Raw genomic sequence first — 25,440 nt, forward strand, 5'->3', positions numbered from 1 at the left:
TCTCTGGGCAGAAGCTACTTCCGCCCCGAGTTACCGTAACTTCTGCCCTGAATATCTCGCAGACTAGCGGCGCCGGATGTGTTCCAGCCACTCCCGGAAGTGACTCGGCTTTTGCACGCCCCTCTTTCTCCATTAGCGCCCCCCCTACATTGCTATTTCCCTCCCTCCCCCCTTTTCGTTTCCGGCGCTCCCGCCTTCTCTCCGCAGAGCTCTTCTCTGAGCCTGTTGGGGGGAGGGAGGGAGGGGGGCGTGGAGGAATTGGGGTTCGCGGGAGCACGAGCTGCAGCACCACTTCCGGGTGAGTGCAAGGGGAGGGCGGCGGGGCGGGGGGCCACCCACTGCCTCGCGCCCCCGCCCTGCGGGTGTCTCGCGCGCGTTCCCTGCGTGTGAGTGTGTGGGTCTGTCTCGCGCCAGAAGTGCGTGCCCGCGCGCTGCGCCTCGCGCTTTCTCCCCTCCCTCGCCCCCTCCTGGTCCTCCCACCCCACTCGGCTCCCTCCTTTCCCAGCAAACGCCGCCCCTCCCGCGCTCTGGCTCAGGCTCTGGCGCCGCCGCAGCCGTCGCCGCCGGGTGAGTCTCGCGCCGCTGCAGCCGGCGCGCGCCAAGCTCCCTGCTCCTCCCCCTCCCCTTTTCCCTGGGCGGGCGGGGAAGGGGGGGTCCACGATGTGACTCTGTGTGTGTGTGTGGGGGGGGGGGGTGTCCGTCCCGGAACCGGAAGTGGTTGTGGAGGAGCGGGCGATGGGGAGGAATGGGGGGGTTTAGGGGGCGGGTGCCTGTCTGGTGGGTGGCAGAGTTCAGCTCCCTGGAGGGGAAGGAGGGACGTCCCAAGGAAGGGTCTTTGAGAAAGGGGTAGGGGACGACATCAGGAGAAGGCTCCCAGGAACTGTCTCAGGGGAGCGAAGGTTTTGGGGGTACAGCTGGGGTCTCCAGTAGATAGACCACGGTGCAGGCTGTGGGAGGTACTTCTTGGCACAAGGCCTTGGGTAGGCAGGGGGCGAAGTCCTCGAAGAAGTGGGGGGAAGGCTAGAGGAAGTGACTGGGCCTGAACTGGCACTGTGCCTGACACAAGGGCTTGTGCATCCCCCAGCCCTCAGCTTTGCCTTCTGAAGCCACTCCTCTGGGGTAGAGACCCTCCTCCTCCTCCATCTCTTCTGTTCTCTGACCCGTGGTTACCTGTGGCCTGGGAACGAACGAGGACCAGTCTCTGAGCCTAGGAGTGGAATCCACACGCTGGTGATAAGAGTTCGTCTTAGTTTCTGGGAATTGGATTTATTTCCCTCGTATCCACATAGAGGGTTGCACTACACTCCTGTTATTATATCCACCCATCTTTGGATTGCTGGTTGGGGGGTCTGCCTGCCTTCCAGACTGACTGCTGACAAATAATTCCTGAGGTTCTCCACAGTTCTGTGTTGGCTGCACCCTGCCTGGCCCCTGTAACCTAGACAATTTGTTTACAGAAAGTTCAGGAGCCCTGGAAAGGAGAAGGAATAAGACGGCAGGAGGAAGAGAGAGAGAGGGTAAGATAATTTTTGGGTTAATGGCTTTTCTGGTTTTGGGGGAGAAGGGGTCACAACCAAATGGGGCGTGTGTGTGTGTTTCACAATGTGATGGAATACTTAAAGTAATAGCAATTGTAATGCTGAGGTTTGTTGTGGGAGAAAAATCAGCTTCTATTATCTTTTGAGGGTCCCCAGGAAGTTTTTGTGTAAAAAGTTGGTACTGTACCGTATCACTTTCCATTCCCTCTAATGCTCATCAGGAATGAAATGTGAAATGCTCAGGTGAAGCCACTGAATAGTGTTCCCTTGTGTCCAAAGGAGAGATTTTTATTCTGCTTTGGGACACAAAGACCCTAAGTGCCAATATAGTCCTTATGGAATTGCTTTCCTGTATCTGGAACAAGCAGGGCAGAGTTTAGAATGGAGTTCCTATCACTAATACTCCAGTGGAGTGTTAGAAGTGGGTCTGTGGAGTGATTAGAATCTGTGACACAGGATTATTTGAGTTTGGTGTGGCAAGATGAAATTTTCAGGGGAAAAAAAAACAAAACAAGAAAACAAAAAAACTGCTTCATGGGTAGTTTGGAGTGAAGTGGATAAAACTGTATGGAGTAGACTCCAGAAGTAGGTCTGGAAGAGTTTTGGGTGGCTTGAAAATGGCAATGAGTCAACCTAAAGAGTTTGAGTTCGGAGCTTATGATCCCAGAGGTATCTTTTAAAAACCAGTTCCAGGTTGATTGATAAAATGCCCTGTGGGTTTCTGAGCCACGTTGTTGATTAAATATTGGGTACATATCTCTTCTTCTCCAGTCTTATTTATTGTGACCTCACATTCCCCAGATCCATCATTTATAGTGGAACAGACAGGGCAAGGAGAACCACAGTGCTGTTCCTCCCACGGAATGCAGGGTATAGTGGTCCAGTGGTGCCCAGGGTAGAAGCTGTTGGCCCAGGTTGCCAGCTGTGTGGTGGTAGCAGTCCTGTTTAGTCTGTGCATGGTGTGATGGTGTTTCCCAGTAACATTGGGGTGCACTTGTTCTGAGTTACTTGTACTTGGAAGAGTTTATGGATCGTAGCAGGAAAGCCTCACACATCCTACTGGGATGGCCCTTCTTGAATGTCTTTAGAACCTGAGAGAAAGAGATTTTGTTTCCTTATTGAGGAAAAAAGAAAAAAAACAAAACTTTCTCTGTGTTTCTTCATTTCAAGTCTTGAACTAAGGTAACTTTTTGCAGTTGTATGGTTTTGGAATGGTTTCTCAATAGTGTCTAAGTTCTTTCTGTAGTTGAATTCAAGTTCATTTTTTTTCCATCTTTTTCTTGTTGATGTTACTTGTAGATGATTACTAAACTGGAGGCTATAGATTTGTTACTTTTGGGTAGATCCTTTGTAATTATGTAGTCCTCATATAATTTTCACTAATTGGCGCTAATAGTCCTCATCTTGTGAAAGTATTTCTGTAACTCTTCCTTTCAGAAGCACTTGGGGTATTTAATTCTTTCTCTTTTTTGTGCTGCCTTTATCCCATCACCACATGCCTTACAAACTTACTTATAAAGGCCTCATCCTCTTCCATTCTCCATCCTAATAGAAACCTCGTGAAATGGTTAATTCTTCCACTTAAATAGTTAAGAGTCATCCACTGATATAGGACCTAGAATTAGAATTCACAAGTCTTGGCCGGTCACAGTGGCTTATTCCTGTAATCCCAGCACTTTGGGAGGCTAAGGAGACTGAATCACCTGAGGTCAGGAGTTCGAGACCAGCCTGGCCAACGTGGCAAAATCCCATCTCTACTAGAAATACAAAAATTAGCCAGGTGTGTTGGCAAGCGCCGGTAATCCCAGCTACTTGGGAGACTGAGGCAGGAGAATTGCTTGAACCTAGGAGGTGGAGGTTGCAGTGAGCTGAGATTGTGCCACTGCACACTCCAGCCTGGGCAACAAAGTGAAACTCTGTCTCAAAAAAAAAAAAAAATGAATTCACAAGTCTTGATTCCCAAGGCCATTCTCTAGCTACTGAAGTTGATGAATGTATTTCATGATTTTCTAAGAGTTGGTTGTGTTAAGGGAATGCTATTTTCTTGGGAAAAGGAAATCATGCTTTATTTGAAAAAACAACAGTAAAAAACAATTAGTGGGTTCTGGGAAAGAGATGGTGGTCTTCTCCGTATCTGCCAAAAACACCTGCTGGAAGCCGTGTCGTCTTTATCCCTGGCTGGTTGGTAGCATTATGGAAGGATGTGGTCAGACAGACAAAGCTCTGGTCTGAGAGTTCAAGTCTCTGTGTTTCATGACTGTTATTAATACTTGATAAGGTCTCTCTTCTGTGTCTCCTGAGGGTTTCTGAGATTTCTTTTGAGATTGGAGAAGGAATATGCAGTTCTTGTGTCTCTGAAGAGAAAATTGTCCTCCAATTTATAGTAAACCTCCCTTCTTTTTTTTTTTTGAGACGGAGTCTCGCTCCGTCACCCAGGCTGGAGTGCAGTGGCGCAATCTCGGCTCACTGCAAACTCCACCTCCCAGGTTCACGCCATTCTTCTGCCTCAGGCTCCCGAGTAGCTGGGACTACAGGCGCCCACCACCTCACCTGGCTAATTTTTTTTTTTTTTTTTTTTTTGAGACGGAGTCTCGCTCTGTCGCCCAAGCTGGAGTGCAGTGGTGCTATCCTGGCTCACTGCAAGCTCCGCCTCCTGGGTTCACGCCATTCTCCTGCCTCAGCCTCCCGAGTAGCTGGAACTACAGGCGCCCGCCACCGCGCCTGGCTCGTTTTTTGTATTTTTAGTAGAGACGGGGTTTCACCATGGTCTCGATCTCCTGACCTTGTGATCCGCCCGCCTCGGCCTCCCAAAGTGCTGGGATTACAGGCGTGAGCCACCGCGCCCGGCCACCTGGCTAATTTTTTATATTTTTAGTAGAGACGGGGTTTCACAGTGTTAGCCAGGATGGTCTCGATCTCCTGACCTCGTGATCTGCCTACCTCAACCTCCCAAAGTGCTGGGGTGCTGGGATTACAGGCATGAGCCACCACGCCCGGCCTTTTTTTTTTTTTTTTGAGACTGAGTCTCGCTTTGTCGCCCAGGCTGCAGTGCAATGGTGTGATCTCTGCTCACTGCAACCCCTCTTCCTCCCAGGTTCAGGCGATTTTCCTGTCTCAGCCTCCTGAGCAGCTGGGATTACAGGCACACGCCACCACGCCCGGCTAATTTTTTGTATTTTAGTAGGACAGGATTTCACCGTGTTGCCCAGGCTGGTCTTGAACTCCTAAGCTCAGGCAATCCACCCGCCTTGGCCTCCCAAAGTGCTAGGATTACAGGCATGAGCCACCTCGCCCCGCAGTAAATGTCCCTTCTTATTAACAGAACAGTTGAGGCTTGGTGCAATAGTAAAGTTGATATGAGAACCCAGATTTTCAACCTGCCAGCATTTTTCTTTCTACCAGTTATATCTTTCCTTCTCTTTTGTTTTTTCTTTTTATTCTCTTTTTCTTTTTTTCTTCTTTTTTTTTTTGAGACAGGGTCTCACTCTGTTGGCCAGACGAGAGTGCAATGCGTGATAATGGCTCACTGCAGCCTCGACCTCCTGGGCTTAAGCTATCCTCCTGCCTCAGCCTCCCAAGTAGCTGGGATTACAGGCGTGAGCCACCATGCCCAGCTGCTTTTTAAGTTTTTTGTAGAGACGTTTGATTTTTTGTAGATACAAGGTCTCCCTATTTTGCCCAGACTGTTCTTGAATTCCTGGGCTCAAGTGATCCTCCTACTTTGGCCTCCCAAAGTGCTTTCTTTAAATATATTGGCATAATCATGAAAACCGGCACTCTCTGTGTAGACATGAGTTTTCTGTGTAACATCAGGGGGCTTCTTTGGGTGATAAGAATGTTGATATGTGCCTGCTTGGATGTTGGGTTGGATTGGAGAAATTTCCTCCACAAAAGATAAAGTGGTAAAACAGACAGTAAGCAGGTCTGGCACCAGAGCGCCCTGTCACACAACTCTAGTGGGTGCCATTTACCTTGTATTCTGGCAATAGTTTTGATTCTTAGCTCTCCATTGATCTCATTTCAGGAGTACACAGATGATTAAGTCAGCCTCATCAGTGGCACCGTGGCATGGCATTTCTCAGGTGTCATTTTGCTGGTAAAGGTGGCTTCTAGTTGGATGAGCAGTACTCTCTGTGGTCCTCCTTTTGGACTGACCTATTTCTCAGAAGCCCGTAACGCATATGTAGTGTCTTGTCTTGTCCTTGGACCAACTGTGGTTCTGTTAAGAACCAAAGCAGAGCAATCAACTAGGTATCCAAGGAAGTGGAGGGGCTTTTTGTTTATTTTCCTTTGTGACGTCTGGCCTCTTCATTCAGGCTCTGTCATCTTAAAATAAGTTATCTTGGTAGCTAAGGCAGGTTTCACAGAATAGGGAATATGACCTTGAACCGCATGTCATTTTGCTGTTATCAGAAACTTCAATTTTGAAAACATTTTTTGAGAACTAGCTGGAAAATACATAGTTCATTCCTAGAAATATTCTAAATTTTATTTCCTGAATCAAGCCATAACATCAGAAAGTGTGTACTACAGTTGTATGGTTTTGGTTCCTTGTAGAACCCCTTTCCTTAACTTGCTCTTTGGTGCCTGGATTCACATTCCTGCTTTGCTATTTACTGTTGGACTCTGTGCCTCCAGTTTCCTCATTTCAAATGGGAATTACAGTACCTACCTCATTGTTGCAGGGACTAAATGATGTAATAGTTGTAAAGTGCTTAGAACGCTGCCTTGAACACAATAAGTGCTTAATAAGTTTTAATGATAATGATAGTGGTGGTATTGTCCACCACTTTTTTTTTTTTTTTTTTTTTTGAGGCAGAGTCTTGTTCTGTTGCCCAGGCTGGAGTGCAGTGGTGCGATCTTGGCTCACTGCAACCTCCACCTCCCAGGTTCCAGCTATTCTCCCGTCTCAGCCTCTTGAGTAGCTGGGACTACAGGCGTCTGCCACCATGCCTGGCTGATATTTGTACTTTCAGTAGAGACAAGGTTTCACCATATTGGCCAGACTGGTCTTGAACTCCTGACCTCGTGATCCACCCGCCTTGGCCTCCCGAAGTGCTGGGATTACAGGCATGAGTAACCGTGCTGAGCCTCCTCCTTCCTATGTTTTCACATCCATAGTGCATTTACTTCCTTCGTTCTTTTTTTTTTTTTCCCTTTGAGACAGGTTCTTGATCTGTCACCCAGGCTGGACTGTGGTGGTGCAATCGCAACTTACTGCACTCAGGTGATTCTCCTGCCTCAGCCTCCCAAGTAGCTGGGACTACAGGTGCCTGCCACCACACCTTGCTAATTTTTGTATTTTTATTAGAGATGGGGTTTTGCCATGTTGGCCAGGCTAGTCTTGAACTCCTGAGCTCAAGTGACCCACCCACCCTGCCCTCCCGAAGTGTTAGTATTACAGGCACGAGCCACCACACCCAGCCAACTTCCTTGATTCTCTGGGGAAAATTATACATTGGCCCTTTGTTTCTTTTACTCTCCCTCTTAATTATTATTTTTGATCTTTTTTTTTTTTTTTTTTTTTTTTTTGAGACAGAGTCTTGCTCTGTTGCCCAGGCTATAGTGCAGTGGTGAGATCTCAGCTTGCTGCAGCCTCCACCTCCCAGGTTCAAGCAAGTCTCCTGCCTCAGCCTCCTGAGTAGCTGGGATTACAGACGTGTGCCACCATGCCTGGCTAATTTTTGTATTTTTAGTAGAGATGGGGTTTCATCATGTTGGCCAGGCTGGTCTCAAAGTCCTGACCTCAAGTGATCCACCCGCCTCGACCTCCCAAAGTGCTGGAATTACAGGCATGAGCCACCGCACCCATTCTCTCCATCCTAATTCTCTACTTCATTCCCACCATTTATCACCACTCTTAGTTCTTGTCTGTTTCATTTCCCTCCACTAGAAGGTTAGACATGGATTGTGGATAAGACTTGAACCCTTAGCATTGTCTGCAAAATCTATATGTATGTAGTCTACTGTTGTTCAATTCATTAAATATGTAATTGTGTCTTGGGTGATAAAGTCATATGTTGGGGATGTTTATAAGATACAGATGTAAAAGATGTGATTGCTGCTTCCCAAAAAGTTTGGCAAGATTGGATTCTCTTAAACTGTGATCTGATTGTTATCTTGATTCTGTTGGCTGAAGATAACCTGAGACCCCCATCTTTGCTTTGTTTTGTTGTTTGTTTGTTTGTTTTTGAGACAAGGTTTCTCTCTGTTTCCCAGGCTGGAGTGCAGTGGCTCAATCTCTGCTGACTGCAGCCTCTGCTTCTCGGGCTTAAATGATTCTCCTGCCTTAGCCTCCCAAGTAGCTGGGATTACATGCACCCGCCACCATGCCTGGCTAATGTTTGTATTTTTTGTAGAGATAGGGTTTCACTATGTTGCCCATGCGGGTGGACTCAAGCAATCTGTCCACCTCAGCCTCCCAAAGTGCTGGGATTACAGATGTGAGCCACCGCAACTTGCATGTTTTTTTTTTTTTTTGAGACAGAGTCTCACTCTGTTGCCCAGGCTGGAGTGCAGTGGCCAGATCTCAGCTCACTGCAAGCTCCGCCTCCCGGGTTTACGCCATTCTCTTGCCTCAGCCTCCCGAGTAGCTGAGACTACAGGCGATCACCACCATGCCCGACTAGTTTTTTGTATTTTTTAGTAGAGACGGGGTTTCACCGTGTTAGCCTGGATGGTCTCGATCTCCTGACCTTGTGATCCGCATGTCTCGGCCTCCCGAAGTGCTGGGATTACAGGCTTGAGCCACTGTGCCCAGCCAGCTTGCATGTTTTTTAAGAGATGGGGTGTTGCTCTATTACCCAGGTTGGAGTACGGTAGTATGTTCATAGCTCACTGCAGTCTTGAACTCCTGGGCTCAAGCAGTTTTCCCACCTCAGCCTTCTAAATACCTAGGATTATGGGTATACACGACCACATCCACTTTTTTTTTTTTTTTTTTCAATTTTTTTTTTAGAGACACGGTCTCAAATATATTGCTCACGCTGGTCTCAAATTCCAGACCTCAAGTGATCCTCCTGCCTAGGCCTCCCAAAGTGTTGGGATTACAAGCATGAGCCACCACACCCAGCTATAAAACCCCTTTATAAAGCTATGGCTGGAAGGGCCAAGTTAGTACCTGTATCAGAGACTGATTAATTTTATTGTGTTTTATAACTCAGAAAACAGAATTGATGTATACTTGATCTTTGGTCCTTATTAATAGTGAGCCTATTTATGTGAAACTGTTGTAGTCACAGATTTGGTACATTACACCCTTGCTACTTTTTAAAAAGGCTGAAATTCAGTTTTTTCCTTTATAGATTTTATGAAAATTGAAGGTGTTTAATAGAACAAAAAAAGTGATGTTTTCTATAAAAGAATAAGGAACAGAGTTAAGTTAGAGTGATTTTCAGTTTCAGCGCCTTTGTTGAAGATCCTTCCCTGTTTCCTTAGTATTTAAAACTGAGTTTCTGTGCCAGCCTTCCCTTTAGCTCTCAGTATCTCTAGTGTCTGCCTCCAGTGTATCCTCAGTGGGTCTAACTTCCCTGTCACGGGTCTTCCCCACCTGCACCTTAGTTGTGCTTTGCTCAGAGTAGCAGCCTGGTAATACTGTTTATTTTTTGTTGTTGTTCCTCATTTCTCCGTTTCATCAGTCTCACACTCTCTTCTTTGCTTTTTGTGGGGCTCTGTCTTTGCTGGTTCAGGATTTTGGGAAGCTACTCTTGACCAACATACTGCCAGTTAAACCTTGGTAGGAGAAGTGATCAGACTGTGAAACTGGGTGGTGGGATGCCTGTGTTCTGTACCCATCTGTTGCTTGTTGGCATGATTCTGAGGGATTACTTTTCTTGCTGTTTATTTCTCACAAAGGTTTCTTTTCCTTTTTTTTTTTTTTTTGAGATGGTGTTTCACTCTTGTTGCCCAGGCAGTGGCGTAGTCTTGGCTCACTGCAACCTCTGCCTCCTGGGTTCAAGCAATTCTCTTGCCTTAGCCTCCCAAGTAGCTGGGATTACAGGCACCCGCCACCATGCCTGGCTAATTTTTTGTACTTTTAGTAGAGATGGGGTTTCACCATGTTGGCCAGGCTGGTCTTGAACTCCTGACCTCAGGGGAATCAGCCTGCCTTGGCCTCCCAAAATGCTAGGATTACAGGCGTTAGTCACTGCGCCCGGCCGGAAGCATAGTTTTTGAGAAATATAAAGCAGGAGTCTAGCACTCTTGCTATATGGTGTAGTGAGTGTTACTAAAAATATTTTGACTTGAGAATAGTGAAGGGTGAAAAAAATACAAAGCCAATAGAATGTCTATTCAAGTATAGTCAAATTTAAATATAAAAACAAAACAAAATTAATTTTTGAAATGTGTCTTTGTTAAAATATTTAACGCAATTGACTCCTAGAACTTCAGTTTCACATTAGGAATTGAGGTTAGTAAACTGAAGAATATGGCCGGGCGCGGTGGCTCAAGCCTGTAATCCCAGCACTTTGGGAGGCCGAGACGGGCGGATCACGAGGTCAGGAGATCGAGACCATCCTGGTTAACACGGTGAAACCCCGTCTCTACTAAAAAATACAAAAAATTAGCCGGGCGCGGTGGTGGGCGCCTGTAGTCCCAGCTACTCCAGAGGCTGAGGCAGGAGAATGGCGTGAACCCGGGAGGCGGAGCTTGCAGTGAGCTGAGATCCGGCCACTGCACTCCAGCCCGGGCGACAGAGCGAGACTCTGTCTCAAAAAAAAAAAAAAAAAAGAATATTAGTGAGATTTATATGTTTTATATTTTATGCATATATAATTTACATACAATAAAACACAAAGCTTTTAACTGTGTAGTTTGGTGAGTTTTGACCAAAATATACACTATATTTACAAAACAGGCCCACTATTATGCCTATTCTGAAACGCTTTGGAAACCTGGGATACTGCTAGTGCCAGAACACTTTTAAAACTAGTAATTCCTTGATTCTCACTGCTCAGCACTGCATGTGTGGTACCCAGTGGCGCACCATGGATGTTCTTAGACCTTGGTGGGATTGGTGGGGTGTGATCTTGATAGTAGGTGGTACTCAAAATATGCTTTGATTCTGATTTTTTTTTTTTTTAAATGGGGTTTCGCTCTTGTTCCCCAGGCTGGAGTGCAGTGGCACGATCTCAGCTCACTGAAACCTCCGCCTCCCAGTTCAAGTGATTCTCCTGCCTCAGCCTCCCCAAATAACTGGGATCATAGGCATGCACCACCACACCCAGCTAATTTTTTATTTTTAGTAGAAATGGGGTTTCACCAGGTTGGTCAACCTGGTCTCAAACTCCTGACATCAAATGATCCACCTACCTCAGCCTCCCGGAGTGCTGGGATTACAGGTGTGAGCCACCACACCCAGTCTTCATCTTTTAATTTTCTTAGTCGTTTTATGTTCTGGCCTGGAACCTTTTCAAACCACATAGAACTGTAGACATATGGGTTGGAACTCTTGAAAAATTTTTTCTTTTTTTTTTGAGACGGAGTCTTACTCAGTCACCCAGGCTGGAGTGCAGTGGTGCGATCTCGGCTCACTGCAAGCTCCGCCTCCCGGGTTCACACTATTCTCCTGCCTCAGCCTCCTGAGTAGCTGGGACTACAGGCACCCACCACCACGCCTGGCTAATTTTTTGTATTTTTAGTAGAGACGGGGTTTTACCGTGTTAGCCAGGATGGTCTCAATCTTCTGACCTCATGATCTGCTTGCCTCAGCCTCCCAGAGTACTGGGATTACAGGCGTGAGCCACCGTGCCTGGCCAGAACTCTTGAAATTTTTATTGGCTGGGCACAGTGGTTCATGCCTGTAATCCCAGCACTTTGGGAGGCCAAGGTGGGCTGATCCCTTGAGCCTAGGAGTTCAAGACCAGCCTGGGCAACATGGAAAAACCCTGTCACTACTTTAAAAAAAAAAAAGAAAGAAAAGAAATTAGTCCGGCATAGTGTTACACGGCCTGTAGTCCCAGCTCCCTAGGAGGCTGAGCCCGGGAGATTGAGGCTGGAGTGAGCTATGATTGTGCCCCTACAGTGTAGCCTAGGTGACAGTAAGACCCTGTCTCAAAAACAGAAAAAATAAAACATAAAATTTTTATTTTAAGGAGTATAGTTTTGAAGAATAAGAGAAAGGAATAATGATAGGTACTAGTACCTGGCCGTTTTCAAGTGAGTCAGTGATTTGTTTTCTGTGACCTTGGGTACATCATCTCCCCTCTCATGACCTCAGTTTCTTTTTGCCGGCAAAGGAAAGTAATACCAGTTTTTCTTCAGGGGGCATGAATAACATTGTGTGAGTAAATGCGATACGTATAAGTTCTTTCACAGTCATTAAGTAGGATAGCCTCTGTTGGATGGGGATACAGTGACAAGTGGCTCTGACCAAGGGACTAATGTGCTAGACACTAAGGTTTTGACTGCCAGTCCCCAACCATGTGATCAGGTGCCAGAGGAGACCAGGAACCTTTCAGTTCCCCTTCTCCATTGCTTAGCTTGTTCAGAGTAATTCCGGAATGTGATGTGTTCTCTCATTTTTTCTTCAGGTAGAATGGAAGAATCTCACTTCAATTCTAACCCATACTTCTGGCCTTCTATCCCCACAGTCTCAGGTCAGGTAAGTGGTGTTGCTTTCTTGCTCTCCCCAACTCTCAGTAGCAAGTTCTGTTACTGTGGAGACTGAAGGTCCACCACGTGCTGTTTTCCTTCGTCCCCCACCGCTGAGCATTATCTAGTGTTTCTGCCTTGGCTTCTCTCTAGAAGGCCAAAGGTATGAAGTACTCATCCTTGATCCCTAAGGCAGACAGACACTGAAATGTGCTCACGAGCAAGCAGAATCAACCTCTCAGTCTGAAGAGGGTGCTCCCTTCCCCTTCCTTTTCTCTTAGATTGAGAACACAATGTTCATCAACAAGATGAAGGATCAGCTGTTGCCAGAGAAGGGCTGTGGTCTGGCTCCACCTCACTACCCCACCTTGCTGACAGTGCCTGCCTCAGTGTCCCTGCCCTCGGGCATCAGTATGGACACAGAGTCCAAGTCAGACCAGCTGACCCCACACAGCCAAGCATCCGTTACCCAGAATATCACGGTGGTCCCTGTGCCGTCTACAGGACTGATGACTGCTGGTGAGCAACTCTGCTCTTCTCCAATCTGAGGTGTTGATCCTCCATGATCAGTACCCCAGGCTGGGGGGCTCCATGGACATGGGGAGTGGGATATGTGTTTGATTACTCAATCACATTTTTATTAAGTGCCTACTGTGTGCCTAGCAATGTGCTAGGCATTGTGGGGGATACAAAGAAGTAGAAGATGCGGTCCCTGCCTTTGAGGAGGTGACATTCTTTCCTTCTCTGAATCAAGGAGTCTCCTGTTCTCAGAGGTGGAGAAGAGAAGGGAGTCAATCAAGGGGTAAATCTCACTGTTACCAGGGGGGTGGGGACAAGGGTTAGGAGACCATTATTTTTCTACAGGGTTTGGGGTTTCCTATGTACTCTGGGTTGGGTTGGCGGGGGGTGAGGGGTTAATTAGACAATGATGTGGGGGAAATGAAATAGGGTTAGGATCCGAACTGAACAACGTGACGCCATCTCCTTTTTCTCCCAATCCTAGGTCCGGGTTTGGTAATCACGTCCCCCTCAGGCTCTCTTGTGACCACAGCATCATCAGCTCAGACCTTCCCCATTTCGGCTCCCATGATTGTCTCAGCTCTTCCCCCTGGCTCACAAGCCCTGCAGGTTGTCCCTGACCTCTCCAAGAAGGTAGCATCGACCCTAACCGAGGAAGGAGGTGGAGGTGGTGGTGGAGGTGGCAGTGTGGCTCCTAAGCCGCCCCGGGGCCGGAAGAAGAAGCGGATGCTGGAATCAGGGCTGCCTGAGATGAATGACCCTTATGTCCTCTCCCCTGAGGATGATGATGACCATCAGAAAGACGGCAAGACCTACAGGTAAGACTCAGAGCCAGGGGCAGGATGAGGCGAGGATGCCTAGCTTGGTGATTCTCCCTGTACCCTCATTGTGTTCTGCCCCAGTCAGGTGCTACACTCTGACAGCTTCCCAGCTCTGAGCCACTTGCATGTCAGGTGTCCCGTCATAGGATAGGAGGCAGAGCTGCTAGCATCTTGTTAGGATGCAGAGACCCATTTCACCCTTTCCTTTTTTTAACCCTTGTTTTGGGGGTCGTTAACACTGACTTATTTTTTAGTAACAAAGTAGAATCTCTCTCTTGTAATGCGGCTTTATGCTGGGTTTAAGACTCTTGTCTGTAGCTCCTTTTTGCTTTCTACATATTCCATTCCTATTTTTCTAAGAATCTTTTCTGGTAAGCACCTAACCTATGTGCCATTCACCAGTTCCTGGGTCATATTTGAGCACTGAGCCTGCCTCACCCTGCATGGTTGGGATGATGGGAGGGGCTTTCATAAGAAGGCAGGACGAATAGGATGCCTCCCCCTTTGGAGTGTATACTTATAGAATGACTTTGCTCGCTTTCTGATTTATGAAAGTCATTTTGATTCTCCACTTCCTCTAAGTTTGCCTTTATCAAAAAGCATTATATGCATATTTGCATGTGATACTATATAAAAATAATTACGTAAGTAAACTCCCTGCCCTTTGAAAGTTGAACATCTTTTAATCCCTTTGAGAACTGTCACATGCCCTAGTGGGTTTGGGGAGTTTGGTAGCACTGTATAGAGTGGGATAACTACTGTCACAGCTTTGATATAGACGGGCAGATGTGCATGGCTGGGAGTCTGGGTCTGTCCTTAGTTCCTTAGTGTACCCAGATGGGCAATGTTGTTCCCATTTTAGGAGCGAAGGGAACTGCGGCACAGGAAATGGACAGAGCCTTGGGCTCATGGATTCAGTTCCCGGCTCCACCACGAATTTGCTGTGTGACCCTGGGCAAGTCCTTTTCCCCTCTCTGGGCCTCAGTTTCCTCATCTGTAAAATGGGGATAATTCTGTTTATGCCTCCCATTTGTTGGGAGTATATATCAGATAAGATTTGAAATGTTGGGAACTTCAAAAGAAAGTTAAGAAATAGTTACTTAGCATTTATTTTTATTTGTGTTGTATAGCTCTACTGTGGAGAGTAGTCTACAGAGTGTTTAAATCGCTCTTTATAAGTGAAAATGAGAGGAGTGTTGCTATGCAGAATTGAGCACTGCAGAATTCCAGCTCATAATCCAAAAGTTCATTGCAGCTTTATTATTACAGGTGTACCCCACTTTATACAATAAAAGTGTTCCTGGAAAATGTTTCCATCATATCATATTATAAAGGTACCTGACAAGTTTGATTCATTTAAAGGCATTCTTTTATATATCAGTTCATAAAATTAAAATCCATTTTAAGTTATCGTATAGAAATCTGGATTCTTATGTGTTTGTTTAAAGTGAGGCCATTGTGACATGGAGATACATCTATATACAATTTGTAGAAGTAGTGGAAGGATCCTTTAACATCCTATAGAGAGAGCCCTTCTAATGGATCCAGGGTCCTCTCCTTCTGCCCTTTCTCCACTGGGACCCACATTAAAGCTATCTCTGGACTTTCCAAACTGTGTACATTAAAAGAAATGTGAATATACAGTTGGAAGAAAGCCTCATAGGACTTTCCACACATTCAGTATTTTTGAAATTCCTGAATGACCCTCCACCCAGGTGACTACAAAGAACTCTGAAATTGAAGGGAGACTTATTGTATCCTAGGTAAACAGAATTTCTTCAGAAACTCAGAACTCTTGATGTTCCAAAGAATTTTTTTTTTTTTTGAGACGGAGTCTCACTCTGTCGCCCAGGCTGGAGTGCCGTGGCACAATCTCAACTCACTCTAACTTCCACCACCCGGGTTCAAGTGATTCTTGTGCCTCAGCCTCCCAAGTAGCTGGGACTACAGGGTCGCCACCATGCCCAGCTAATTCTTTTGTATTTTTAGTAGAAACAGGGTTTCACCATGTTGGCCAGGCTGGTCTCAGACTCCTGACCTCAGGTGATCTGCCTGCCTCGGCCTCCCAAAGTACTGGGATTACAGGCGTGAGCCACTGTGCCCGGCAAAAGAAATCTTTTTAATCACAATGAATTTCTGTTTTGATGCATGTGTGGGTCAGCCATATCCATTTCAGTGGTCAGTAGCATTTGACTGGGTATTGGGGGAATTGGGTTCTGTTACTCTGGGCAAGTCAACATATCTCCCACTCTTCATTCCCATATATAAAATGGGAAGATCAACCATGCCTTCATCTACCTTGTAGAAATGTTTTGAGGCAAAGTCAGAATATCTGAAATTGTTTTGAGCATTTTAGGAAGCATGGATGATAATTCAGTGGCCATTGTAATCATTATAATCAAGGCCATTGCATTGTATGCTTCCGAGGGGCCCGTTCTCATTGTGCTGGATGTGAATGGTGCCCCTGGAGGAATGCACCCAGTGATATGGATGCTGGCTTTTCTATCCTCTGCTGACTGCCACAACTCTCCGAAATTGAATTTCTTTCCAACCACCCAGCATCTTGCATTAGAGGACTCTCTTATTTGACGTCATAGGATTTTCAACTTGGAAATATTTTAATGATCTCCTTGGTCAGTCCCTTCCTGGCAGATGATTCCAATCTCTGCTTGAATACCTCTGGTGTTAGGAATCTTAAAGTAGGCTGGCATCATGGCTTTGTAGTGAATAACTGCCCTTTGGCAAATTACTTTCTAAGTCTTTGTGTTCCTTTCTGTAAAACATGGGTAAGACTTGCCAGGTTGTGAGGAGTAGAAACTGTGTGTCTGAAGTGCCTAACCTAGTGCCTGGCACTGTCAGGCCTAACAACAAATGGCAACTGTTATCATTGTGCTCATCATCATTATTATACCTAGTGTATTCTGAGCTTGCTCATCCCCTTGCCAGCACATTATAAATGAATTTAAGTTTTGCAAGTTCTCTTATTGGAAACTTTGATTAAGTGGGTTATTATTATTATTTTTTAAAATTAACCTTAATTTTAAGGGCAGAATTGTTTATTGAACACCCTCACACACAAATTGATGAGATTTTATTTGGGTTAAAATAAATATGTTTTACCTGTCTGAGAAATTGTAGCATCAAGGGAAATTAGTTTGCAACTTTAGTACAGTTGCCCTTCAAGTGACAATGTGTCCAGCTTCTAACCTCAGTCTGAGTGAAATATTTACTAGCATGAGCTCGTCCGTCAGCACTAAGGCTTGAGATGAGTGCAGTTTTATTACTGGAGAATACTTGGCTTACCTTTGACTGTCCTAGGTGTTTGCTGGCCCTTCTGGGGGCAAAAGTTTAGTTCTCCATTTTACACACCGGAAAATTGAGGTGTATTAATGAGCAAGTTTGTAACTGAACCCCGAGTAGAAGTCAGGCATCCCGATTCCCACTGCTTGTGTCCTTTGGGTTATGCTCCCTATAAACAGAGCCTCCTCGTCTCCTGCAATGATTGGGCATCTCAGACAACTGCCAGGGATCAATAATCTGGTAACTAAAAAATTCTCCTGAGGCGGAAAAAGTGCAGAAATCATCACCCCACACCACCTGAAGCCTCTCTTAAGAAGAAAAGTTAGGGGGGAACCCAAAGAAGAGGGACTTGTGCTAATTGCCTGGCTTCCAGGCCATTGCCTTTTCTACTAGCTCCCATTTTACACTGGTGAATTGCTTACGAAAATGAAAGATGGCTTTTACTCAGTCAAGTTTAGATAGTCGTGGCTTAACTTGCTCAGAGGCCTCCTTATTTGATATTTGGTGGACAATACCAGAGTGGAAAGGGTTGCCAACTTGGGATGAGTGAAAGTATGATCAGGTGCTGCTGATGTCACCCCAGAGTGCTGCCACTGGCTGCGTGTGCTAGGGAAGAGGAGAGGTTTAGCTTCGAAGATAGGTGTTCTGTAAACACTTTTCTCCCAAATGCTTGAGGGATGGCACCTTCCCCTAGCAGCTACCTTGGTCATTGCAAAAGTGGTTTTCACTTGATTGTCAAGGGGCTATGGGCAAGGGGTGGGTAGATGATGGATGGAACATCAGATAAGAGGGTGGAGAGCAGACATACATGGTTTGAAAAAGCCCCTCCAAATAATTCTGATACTTCCTCACCCCCATCCCTCTAGAAATCACTGCCAAAAAGGAAGTAGGGGACAATCTGAGGGAAGAAAATTATCTGTGGAGGCAAGAGAGGATCTAGTTAGTTGTTCCTCATTATCATCTAGGGGTCTTGAGGAATACAGAGGCATGTACTTCATACACAGGAACATTAGAGAAAGGAATTCTTAAATGTTTGAAATCAAGCTGTAGGCAGAAGGAAAACAAGTTAACTGATATTCCTGGCCCATTGAAATTTGCATCTAGGCCGGGCGCGGTGGCTCAAGCCTGTAATCCCAGCACTTTGGGAGGCCGAGACGGGCGGATCACGAGGTCAGGAGATCGAGACCATCCTGGCGAACACGGTGAAATCCCGTCTCTACTAAAAAGTACAAAAAAACTAGCTGGGCGAGGTGGCAGGCGCCTGTAGTCCCAGCTACTCGGGAGGCTGAGGCAGGAGAATGATGTAAATCCTGGAGGCAGAGCTTGCAGTGAGCTGAGATCCGGCCACTGCACTCCAGCCTACGCGACAGAGCGAGACTCCATCTCAAAAAAAAAAAAAGAAATTTGCTTCTGCCCGGAGTTCATACTGTTACTCTGTTTTATCTGGTTGAAATACATTTTTGCACATCGAGGCAGTCCAGTCATTCAGCAAACATTCATTGAATATTTATAATGTGCTGGGCACCATGTTAGACACTTAGGCCATGAAGATGAATACATAGAGCCCTACTCTCAGGTTGGAGTAGGAGAGAGCTCAGATAGGTGGGCTTCTCTTGGACATAGAGGGGAGGGTTCAGCCACACCTTCTTGATGGGAAGGGTTCTAACCATTACCCTCACTTGGCTCAGGTGCCGGATGTGCTCACTGACATTCTACTCCAAGTCGGAGATGCAGATCCACTCCAAGTCACACACCGAGACCAAGCCCCACAAGTGCCCACATTGCTCCAAGACCTTCGCCAACAGCTCCTACCTGGCCCAGCACATCCGTATACACTCAGGGGCTAAGCCCTACAGTTGTAACTTCTGTGAGAAATCCTTCCGCCAGCTCTCCCACCTTCAGCAGCACACCCGGTAAGGCTGCTCTTGGTTTACCCCACCACCTGGCTGTGAACCCTAAGGCCATGTTACCTGCACCTACTCCTCCACATGTATTTTTTTTTCCCTTTCACCTTTGCCCATTGGTAGCCTCAACCTCCTATTACTGTCTGTGGAAATTATATATCCTAGCTCTTTGGGGGGCCTTGAAAATTGTGGTCTCCAATTCCAAAGTCTGGAACAATTTTTGTGGTTTCTCTCTGTGTCTGTGTTTGGAAATCTTCTGCAGAGCAGGCCTGCTTTTACTATATGCTTCAGTTCAGAGCCAAGGTGTGCATTCAACTTCAGGTCCATGGGGAACAGGCGGTATTGGTCTTTGTTCAAATTACTATTTGGAAGCAGGGTATCTGTGGTGAGTGTGTTAACCTTAGGAAAAAGCGGAGGGTGATGAGATTGACTACTTTAAGGTTACCAGGAGCCATGGGTTGCAGCTCTTCATCATCTCACTGCCATTCTAGCCACCGACTTACGATCAGCAACAACCTAGATCTGGGTGTCCTCTTCATTTGCCTATCCAGGCTGGAGTGCTTTTGGGAGGAGGGAGGAAGGGGGTGCTCTCATCCGTCAAGCAACATCATTTCACCCAGCAGAGAGCTGAGCCCCTGGTGTCGAACTGCTTCCTCCTCCCCCCTTCCCTCCTCTCCTCTCCGGCAGGATCCACTCCAAGATGCACACGGAGACCATCAAGCCCCACAAGTGCCCGCACTGCTCCAAGACCTTCGCCAACACCTCCTACCTGGCCCAGCACCTCCGTATCCACTCGGGGGCCAAGCCCTACAACTGTTCCTACTGCCAGAAGGCCTTCCGCCAGCTCTCCCACCTCCAGCAGCACACACGGTAAGGGAGAGTGGCGGGCTACTGACCCCGCCCCGCTGGCATGCCCTCCCCACCCCCGCCCCGGACACACACAACAACCCGCATGCGGGGGGCGGGGGAGAGACCTGGCTGGAGGAGAGACCTGGCTGGCATCTGGGAGAAGGAAGACCAAACACCACTGGAGATTCAAGTGGACACAGAGAGAGCCTCTCTGGGGCAAGAGCTACATCGGGGAGCTGCAGTGACTGTATGATATTCACTGGTCCATGGGAGACAGACACGTACCTGGAGTGGAAACAACTTTTCTCTTATTTTCCTCCCTGAAAATACTCATGTACCCGTCTTGCAAGATTTGCCCCTTGATGCCAAAACAGAGTCATTTGAGTGGAGAAGACCGTACCTCTAGCCCTTAGGGCACCAATTATGAACAGAAGATAAAATCAGACATTAGCTGGGCACCAGCCTGGTGACACCCACAGCAACAAGCAAGGCTCCGAGGGATGCCAAGAGTAGAGAACAAAAGAAAACACGTACTAAATGTTCAGAGAGAATCAGCAAACAGAAAATGAAAAACCTCATGCTTTGTAAAGATGCCCGCCCAGTGTTTATCCCGTGAATCTGGAGTGACTAGGAAGAAGTGAACCTGCCAACTAGAAGAAGTGATGATCTCCTTCGGTGCTATCTCAAGTTGGAGTCCAGACTTACAGGCCATAGACCGTCTCACCCGGCTTCTTGTGGATGTGATGATCTCAAAGTGATCAGGCATCTTGCTTTGAGAAGAGGAGGGGAGGAATCAGGCTTTCTTCACAAAGAAGAGACGTGTCCTGTGACGTTTTTGAGATTTTATACCAGAGGTCCAGAAAAGCACCTGGTCATGGAGATGGTTCTGAAGTTGCTGATGAGGAGCGGGTGTCACTGCACCCTTAAGTCCTTGGCTCATCTTAGCAGAGGGCCCTGTGGTGTTGAGGAAAGAGGTCACATTGGTACTAAACTAGGCATTTCCTGCCATTAGGGGGCTGGACTGCAAAAAGCACTTAGAAGTTTTAATGAGTTTCCATTCATATCACTACTACTCTCCACAATCAGTGTAACTCTGCTTTTCTTTGATACCATAACATTCTCTGGAAGTGATGCTCAAGGCTGAGGGGACTGTTTCTGGCTATAAGGTGGGACCAAGGAAGACGCGTTGGGCTTTTCTTTTTCCTTGCCATTGTGTTTATCTTATGTTCTTGAATGTTCGTTAGGACAGTTACTGTAGGAGCTGAGTTGTATGCCAAATTGTGGGCTGCCTGTCCCTTGGGTGCCAAGTCCTCAGTCTCTCCTCCCCCAGCAGAGAGGAGCCTCAGCTTGAGCTGAGTGATGCAGGCATTGACCAGAAGCAAAGCGTTAGTACCTGATCCACATCAGAGAGGAAAGCTGGTGCCTCTTGGAGGCCCATCTGATGTGCCTCCTTAGGAGAACAGGATTGACCTGGAGAAAACTTGTTGAGCCAGTTCCTAAGTGGTCTTGCTGACATTCTTTCCCTTTCTTCTCATCCTGTGCAGAATCCACACTGGTGATAGACCATACAAATGTGCACACCCAGGCTGTGAGAAAGCCTTCACACAACTCTCCAATCTGCAGGTAAATGTTCCACCCTCCACACAGAACTTGAGTCTGAGACTTGGGGCCATTTGAATAGTATAGTGGTTCTCAAATGTTTTCAGGACTCTTTTACACTCAAAAATTATCGAGGGACCCAAAGAGTTTTTGTTTATGTGGGTAATAGCTATCTACATAGAGGTTGTAAAACTGAAAAACCTGAAAAATATTTATAATGGTAATCTGTTTAGAAAGAACAAAAACCCATTGTGTGTTAACATGAATAACATATCCCAAGACCCTCCAAAAACAACTGAGTGAGAAGAATGGCATGATTATACATTTTTGCAGGTGTCTATTTTTAATTTTGGGGACAGGACCTTGCTCTGTCACCCAGGCTGAGTGCAGTGGTGTGATCACGGCCCACTGCAGCCTCAGCCTCCCGGTCTCAAGTGATCCTTTCACCTCAGCCTCCCAAGTAGCTGGGATTATAGGCATGCACCACCACACCTGGCTGGTTTTTTAATTTTTGTAGAGATGGGGGTCTTGCTGTCTTGCCTAGGTTGGTCTCGAACTCCTGGACAGAGGCCATCCTCCCGCCTCAGCCTCCCCAAAGTGCTGGGATTGCAGGCATGAGTCATCGCACCTGGCACAGGGATCTTTAATGTCTTAAGCTAGAAGATGAGTAGATTCTCATATCTGCTGCATCTGGCCTATTGTGTTGTCACACATCATGTAACCTCTGTAAAGGTTACATGTAAAACATATGGCAAAGTGAAGCCACTTGAAATTTTGAGGGAAGCAAGATTTCAGTTAGGTTTTTCATTTTGCGTGTGTGTGTGTGTGTGTGTGTGTGTGTGTGTGTGTGTGTGTGTTTGAGACAGGCTCGCTCTGTCACCTAGACTGGAGTGCAATGATACGATCTCAGCTCACTGCAGCTTCCACTTCCCGGGTTCAAGAGAGACAAAGGCAAACATTGTCTTATTATTTTGAAAAGATTTGGCTGGGCGCAGTGGCTCACACCTGCAATCTCAACACTTTGGGAGGCTGAGGCGGGCGGATCACCTGAGCTCAGGAGTTCGAGACCAGCCTGGCCAACACGGTGAAACTTCATCTCTACTAAAAATACAAAAAAAAATTAGCCGGGCATGGTGGCATGTGCCTGTAGTCCCAGCTACTTGCAGGGTGAGGCAGGAGAATCGCTTGAACCCAGGAAGCAGAGGTTGCAGTGAACCAAGATTGCACCACTGCACTCCAACCTGAACGACAAAGTGAGACTCCATCTAAAAAAAAAGAAAAAAGAGTTTTGATCCTGTGGGCCCCCTGCGAAGATCTTAGTGTTCCCTAAAGATCCCCGTGCCTCACTTTAAGAACTACTGGACTGGTGAGACGGGCATAAGCTGTCTTGGGATCCTGGTATGTGCTGCATGAGGTATGCTTCCACCCTTAGCCTGTAGCTTCTCAAGTTTCATTTGAAACAATTTCTACTTTCTTCAGATGGAGAGAGAAGCTGGGAGGCCTGACACCTACTTTTTTGCTTTCCATCAAGGTCAAGGGGGCAGGAGGGAAGAGGACAATGTATTCATTCTGGTTTCTCCCAATTTTCTCAGTCCCACAGACGGCAACACAACAAAGATAAACCCTTCAAGTGCCACAACTGTCATCGGGCGTACACGGATGCAGCCTCACTAGAGGTGCACCTGTCTACGCACACAGTGAAGCATGCCAAGGTGTACACCTGCACTATCTGCAGTCGGGCATACACATCAGTGAGTGCTCCATTTCTTCTCTTTCCTTCCTGATAGTCCTCTAAGAGTACAGTCCACTTCATCCCATTTTCTGGGTAGAGATCTGTTGCAGCGAATACCCTGCCTCCCTAGCTCCAACTTAGCAGAACAAGTAAATGTTCAGAAATTAATTAGACCCATAGCCGAGGAATTTAGGGGATGCCTGATCCCCTAATCCTATAGAGATTGATAAACTGTAATTCTTCATTTTACTTAAACATAAGGCAAAATAAAGCCACTTGAAATTTTGAGGGGAGCAAGATTTCAGTTAGGTATTTTCTTTTTTTTTTTTTTTTGAGACAGAGTCTCGCCTTGTCACTCAGGCTGGAGTGCAGTGGTGTGATCTCGGCTCACTGCAACCTCCACCTCCTGGGTTCAAGCGATTCTCCTGCCTCAGCCTCCTGAGTAGCTGGGATTACAGGTGCATGTCCCCTCGCCCAGTAAATTTTTGTATTTTTAGTAGAAACGGGGTTTCACCATGTTGCCCAGGCTGGTCTCAAACTCCTGACCTCAAGTGATCCACCTGCCTTGGCCTCCCAAAGTGCTGGGATTACAGGCATGAGCCACCACACCTGGCCCAGTTAGATATTTTCTATGAGACTCCAGGAAAGGTTGTAAGGTTGTTTCATTCAGGGGTCTTCGAAAAAAATAGCAGCTCATTCCTTTGCCAGTTGAATGTTCACTGACTTCTAAAGGTTCCCCTCTCTTTTTTCTCTCAGTAGTGAGCCACTGAAAGTCTTACTTGAGTTTTGCTCAGTCTTGGCTCCAGAAAACCAGTATAAACCTTAACTCTAGCAGAATCAGAGCCTAGGGTGCTAGTTACAAGTAATCTCTTTTCCTTCTTCTTCATCCCTCAACTTCTTTTTACCATCTCCCTCAGGAAACATACCTTATGAAACATATGCGCAAACACAACCCTCCTGATCTTCAGCAACAAGTGCAGGCAGCAGCGGCGGCGGCAGCAGTGGCCCAGGCCCAGGCGCAGGCCCAGGCTCAAGCGCAAGCGCAAGCCCAGGCTCAGGCTCAGGCTCAGGCTCAGGCCCAGGCCCAGGCCCAGGCCTCCCAGGCATCACAGCAGCAGCAGCAGCAGCAGCAACAGCCACCACCACACTTCCAGTCTCCTGGGGCAGCCCCCCAGGGTGGGGGTGGTGGGGACAGCAACCCCAACCCTCCACCCCAGTGTTCCTTTGACCTGACCCCCTATAAGACGGCGGAGCATCATAAGGACATCTGCCTCACTGTCACCACCAGCACCATCCAGGTGGAGCACCTGGCCAGCTCTTAGAGATCCGTGCTGCCACCCACTGGGAAGAGGAAGAAGTAGTCCTGGTTTCTTCTTTCTCCAACTCCTCTTGGTGGGAAAAGTCCTCTTCTTCACAGGCCTTGGCTCCATCTCCTTGGGCCTCAGGCACAGCTTTCCTTCACAGGATACCATCCTTTTTCTGAACTCTTCAAAAGGAACATCAGCCCTCCTGATTGCAAAGGAATACTGAGCTGATGGTATCATCCAGCAGCCTCCCCTCCCAAGCAAAGCTTTTAAAATTGGGGGTTGGTGCTCAAGGGAAGGATTTGCTATGACCTCATAGAAACTTGTCCAGTGTGGTCACTTACCCTATCCTTACCCTCCTTATCCTCAGAGTTTGGGTTGATAGAAGACTAGAGGCTGGCCCTCCCAGATAACAGAGAAAAGGGAGCCCCAAATGCAACCAGCCTCTTGTTCTATTCTTGCCTGCAAAAGAACAGAGGTTTCTCAGTTGCCTCAGTCCCTGAGAGCCATTTCTTCCCCTGCATCGTCTCACTTCACTTCCTGTTGACTGCTGGTAGAAGATTTGGGGTAGGGGACAGACCTCCTTTTATTTGAAGGGGGCAAGGGCTGAGATGTGGTCCCCAAGGGGCCAGAAATTTCCAAGTTGGTCACAGGTGGCTTAGAAGTGTGGGTTATGGTTTTAGGGATTTCCTTGGAGCCTCTCTCCTTCTCTGCCTACACAGACCCTATACTCTCAGTCTCCCCAACCCACCCCCCAAGGAGCTGTGGGAGGCTTTGTGTTATCTGTGAAACTCCAAAACCGGGGTGTTGCGGAGAAGGGAGAGTTCAAGGCAAACACAAGGACTGGACTTAGCTCCCTAGGTGCCACGGTCAGATGCCGGACACGGATTTATATATAAATATATATATATAAATATATTATACCCACTCATCACAGCCATCTTTGTTGTAACCATTTCTGTGTTTATAAATGCATTATCTCTGAGAATTTTCATATTTGATGTTTTATTTTTGTCCTTTTTTTTCCCTCCCTCCACCCCTGTCCTCCAGCCACAGCATTTTTTTTTTTTTGTCTTTTTTTTTTTTTTTTTTAAATCATGGCAGATTTCAGAGAAAAGGAAATTTAAAAAAAAAAATCAGGAAACCAGTTGTTATAAAGCAATCTAAAAATGAAGAAAAAAAAAAAAACCTTATGTACAAACCAAGGGGTGTTTTTAGAACATTGTATAGAAATAAATTCATGTAAAAGGATCAGAGGCAGTGGAGCTACTGATGTGAGCG

At 46.8% G+C, this 25,440-nt stretch overlaps 1 protein-coding gene across 14 annotated transcripts; it reads left to right on the top strand.

The window, feature by feature from the left end:
- The first annotated feature begins 88 nt into the window (after nucleotides 1-88).
- On the top strand, nucleotides 89-25,247 carry LOC105484196 (zinc finger protein 384). Of its 14 annotated transcripts, none has more exons than XM_011745598.3 (12): nucleotides 89-298; nucleotides 1,458-1,517; nucleotides 12,071-12,141; nucleotides 12,413-12,650; nucleotides 12,886-12,933; nucleotides 13,135-13,468; nucleotides 14,334-14,426; nucleotides 18,460-18,684; nucleotides 19,363-19,545; nucleotides 21,069-21,147; nucleotides 22,716-22,874; nucleotides 23,773-25,247. In XM_011745598.3, exons 3-12 carry the CDS (start codon nucleotides 12,076-12,078, stop codon nucleotides 24,175-24,177), a joined length of 1,830 nt encoding a protein of 609 aa, XP_011743900.2. In that variant the 5' UTR covers nucleotides 89-298; nucleotides 1,458-1,517; nucleotides 12,071-12,075; the 3' UTR covers nucleotides 24,178-25,247. The 14 variants fall into 14 exon arrangements, with proteins under 14 accessions (XP_011743900.2, XP_070928402.1, XP_011743905.2 ...); XM_011745596.2 differs by having other exon boundaries at nucleotides 219-298; nucleotides 1,085-1,517; XM_011745595.3 differs by lacking the exon at nucleotides 89-298 and adding an exon at nucleotides 337-567 and having other exon boundaries at nucleotides 1,085-1,517.
- The last annotated feature ends 193 nt before the right edge of the window (nucleotides 25,248-25,440 follow it).

Source organism: Macaca nemestrina, chromosome 10 (assembly GCF_043159975.1).
Source record: "Macaca nemestrina isolate mMacNem1 chromosome 10, mMacNem.hap1, whole genome shotgun sequence".
Classification (NCBI taxonomy): Eukaryota; Metazoa; Chordata; class Mammalia; order Primates; family Cercopithecidae; genus Macaca; species Macaca nemestrina.

Coding starts and splice junctions, on each gene's coding strand:
- LOC105484196 (XM_011745598.3), top strand. CDS start 12,076: ATGGAAGAATCTCACTTCAATTCTAACCCATACTTCTGGCCTTCTATC. Junction 12,651..12,885: donor TACAGGACTGATGACTGCTG/GTGAGCAACTCT, acceptor CTCTGAATCAAG/GAGTCTCCTGTTCTCAGAGG. Junction 14,427..18,459: donor AATTTGCTGTGTGACCCTGG/GCAAGTCCTTTT, acceptor CACTTGGCTCAG/GTGCCGGATGTGCTCACTGA.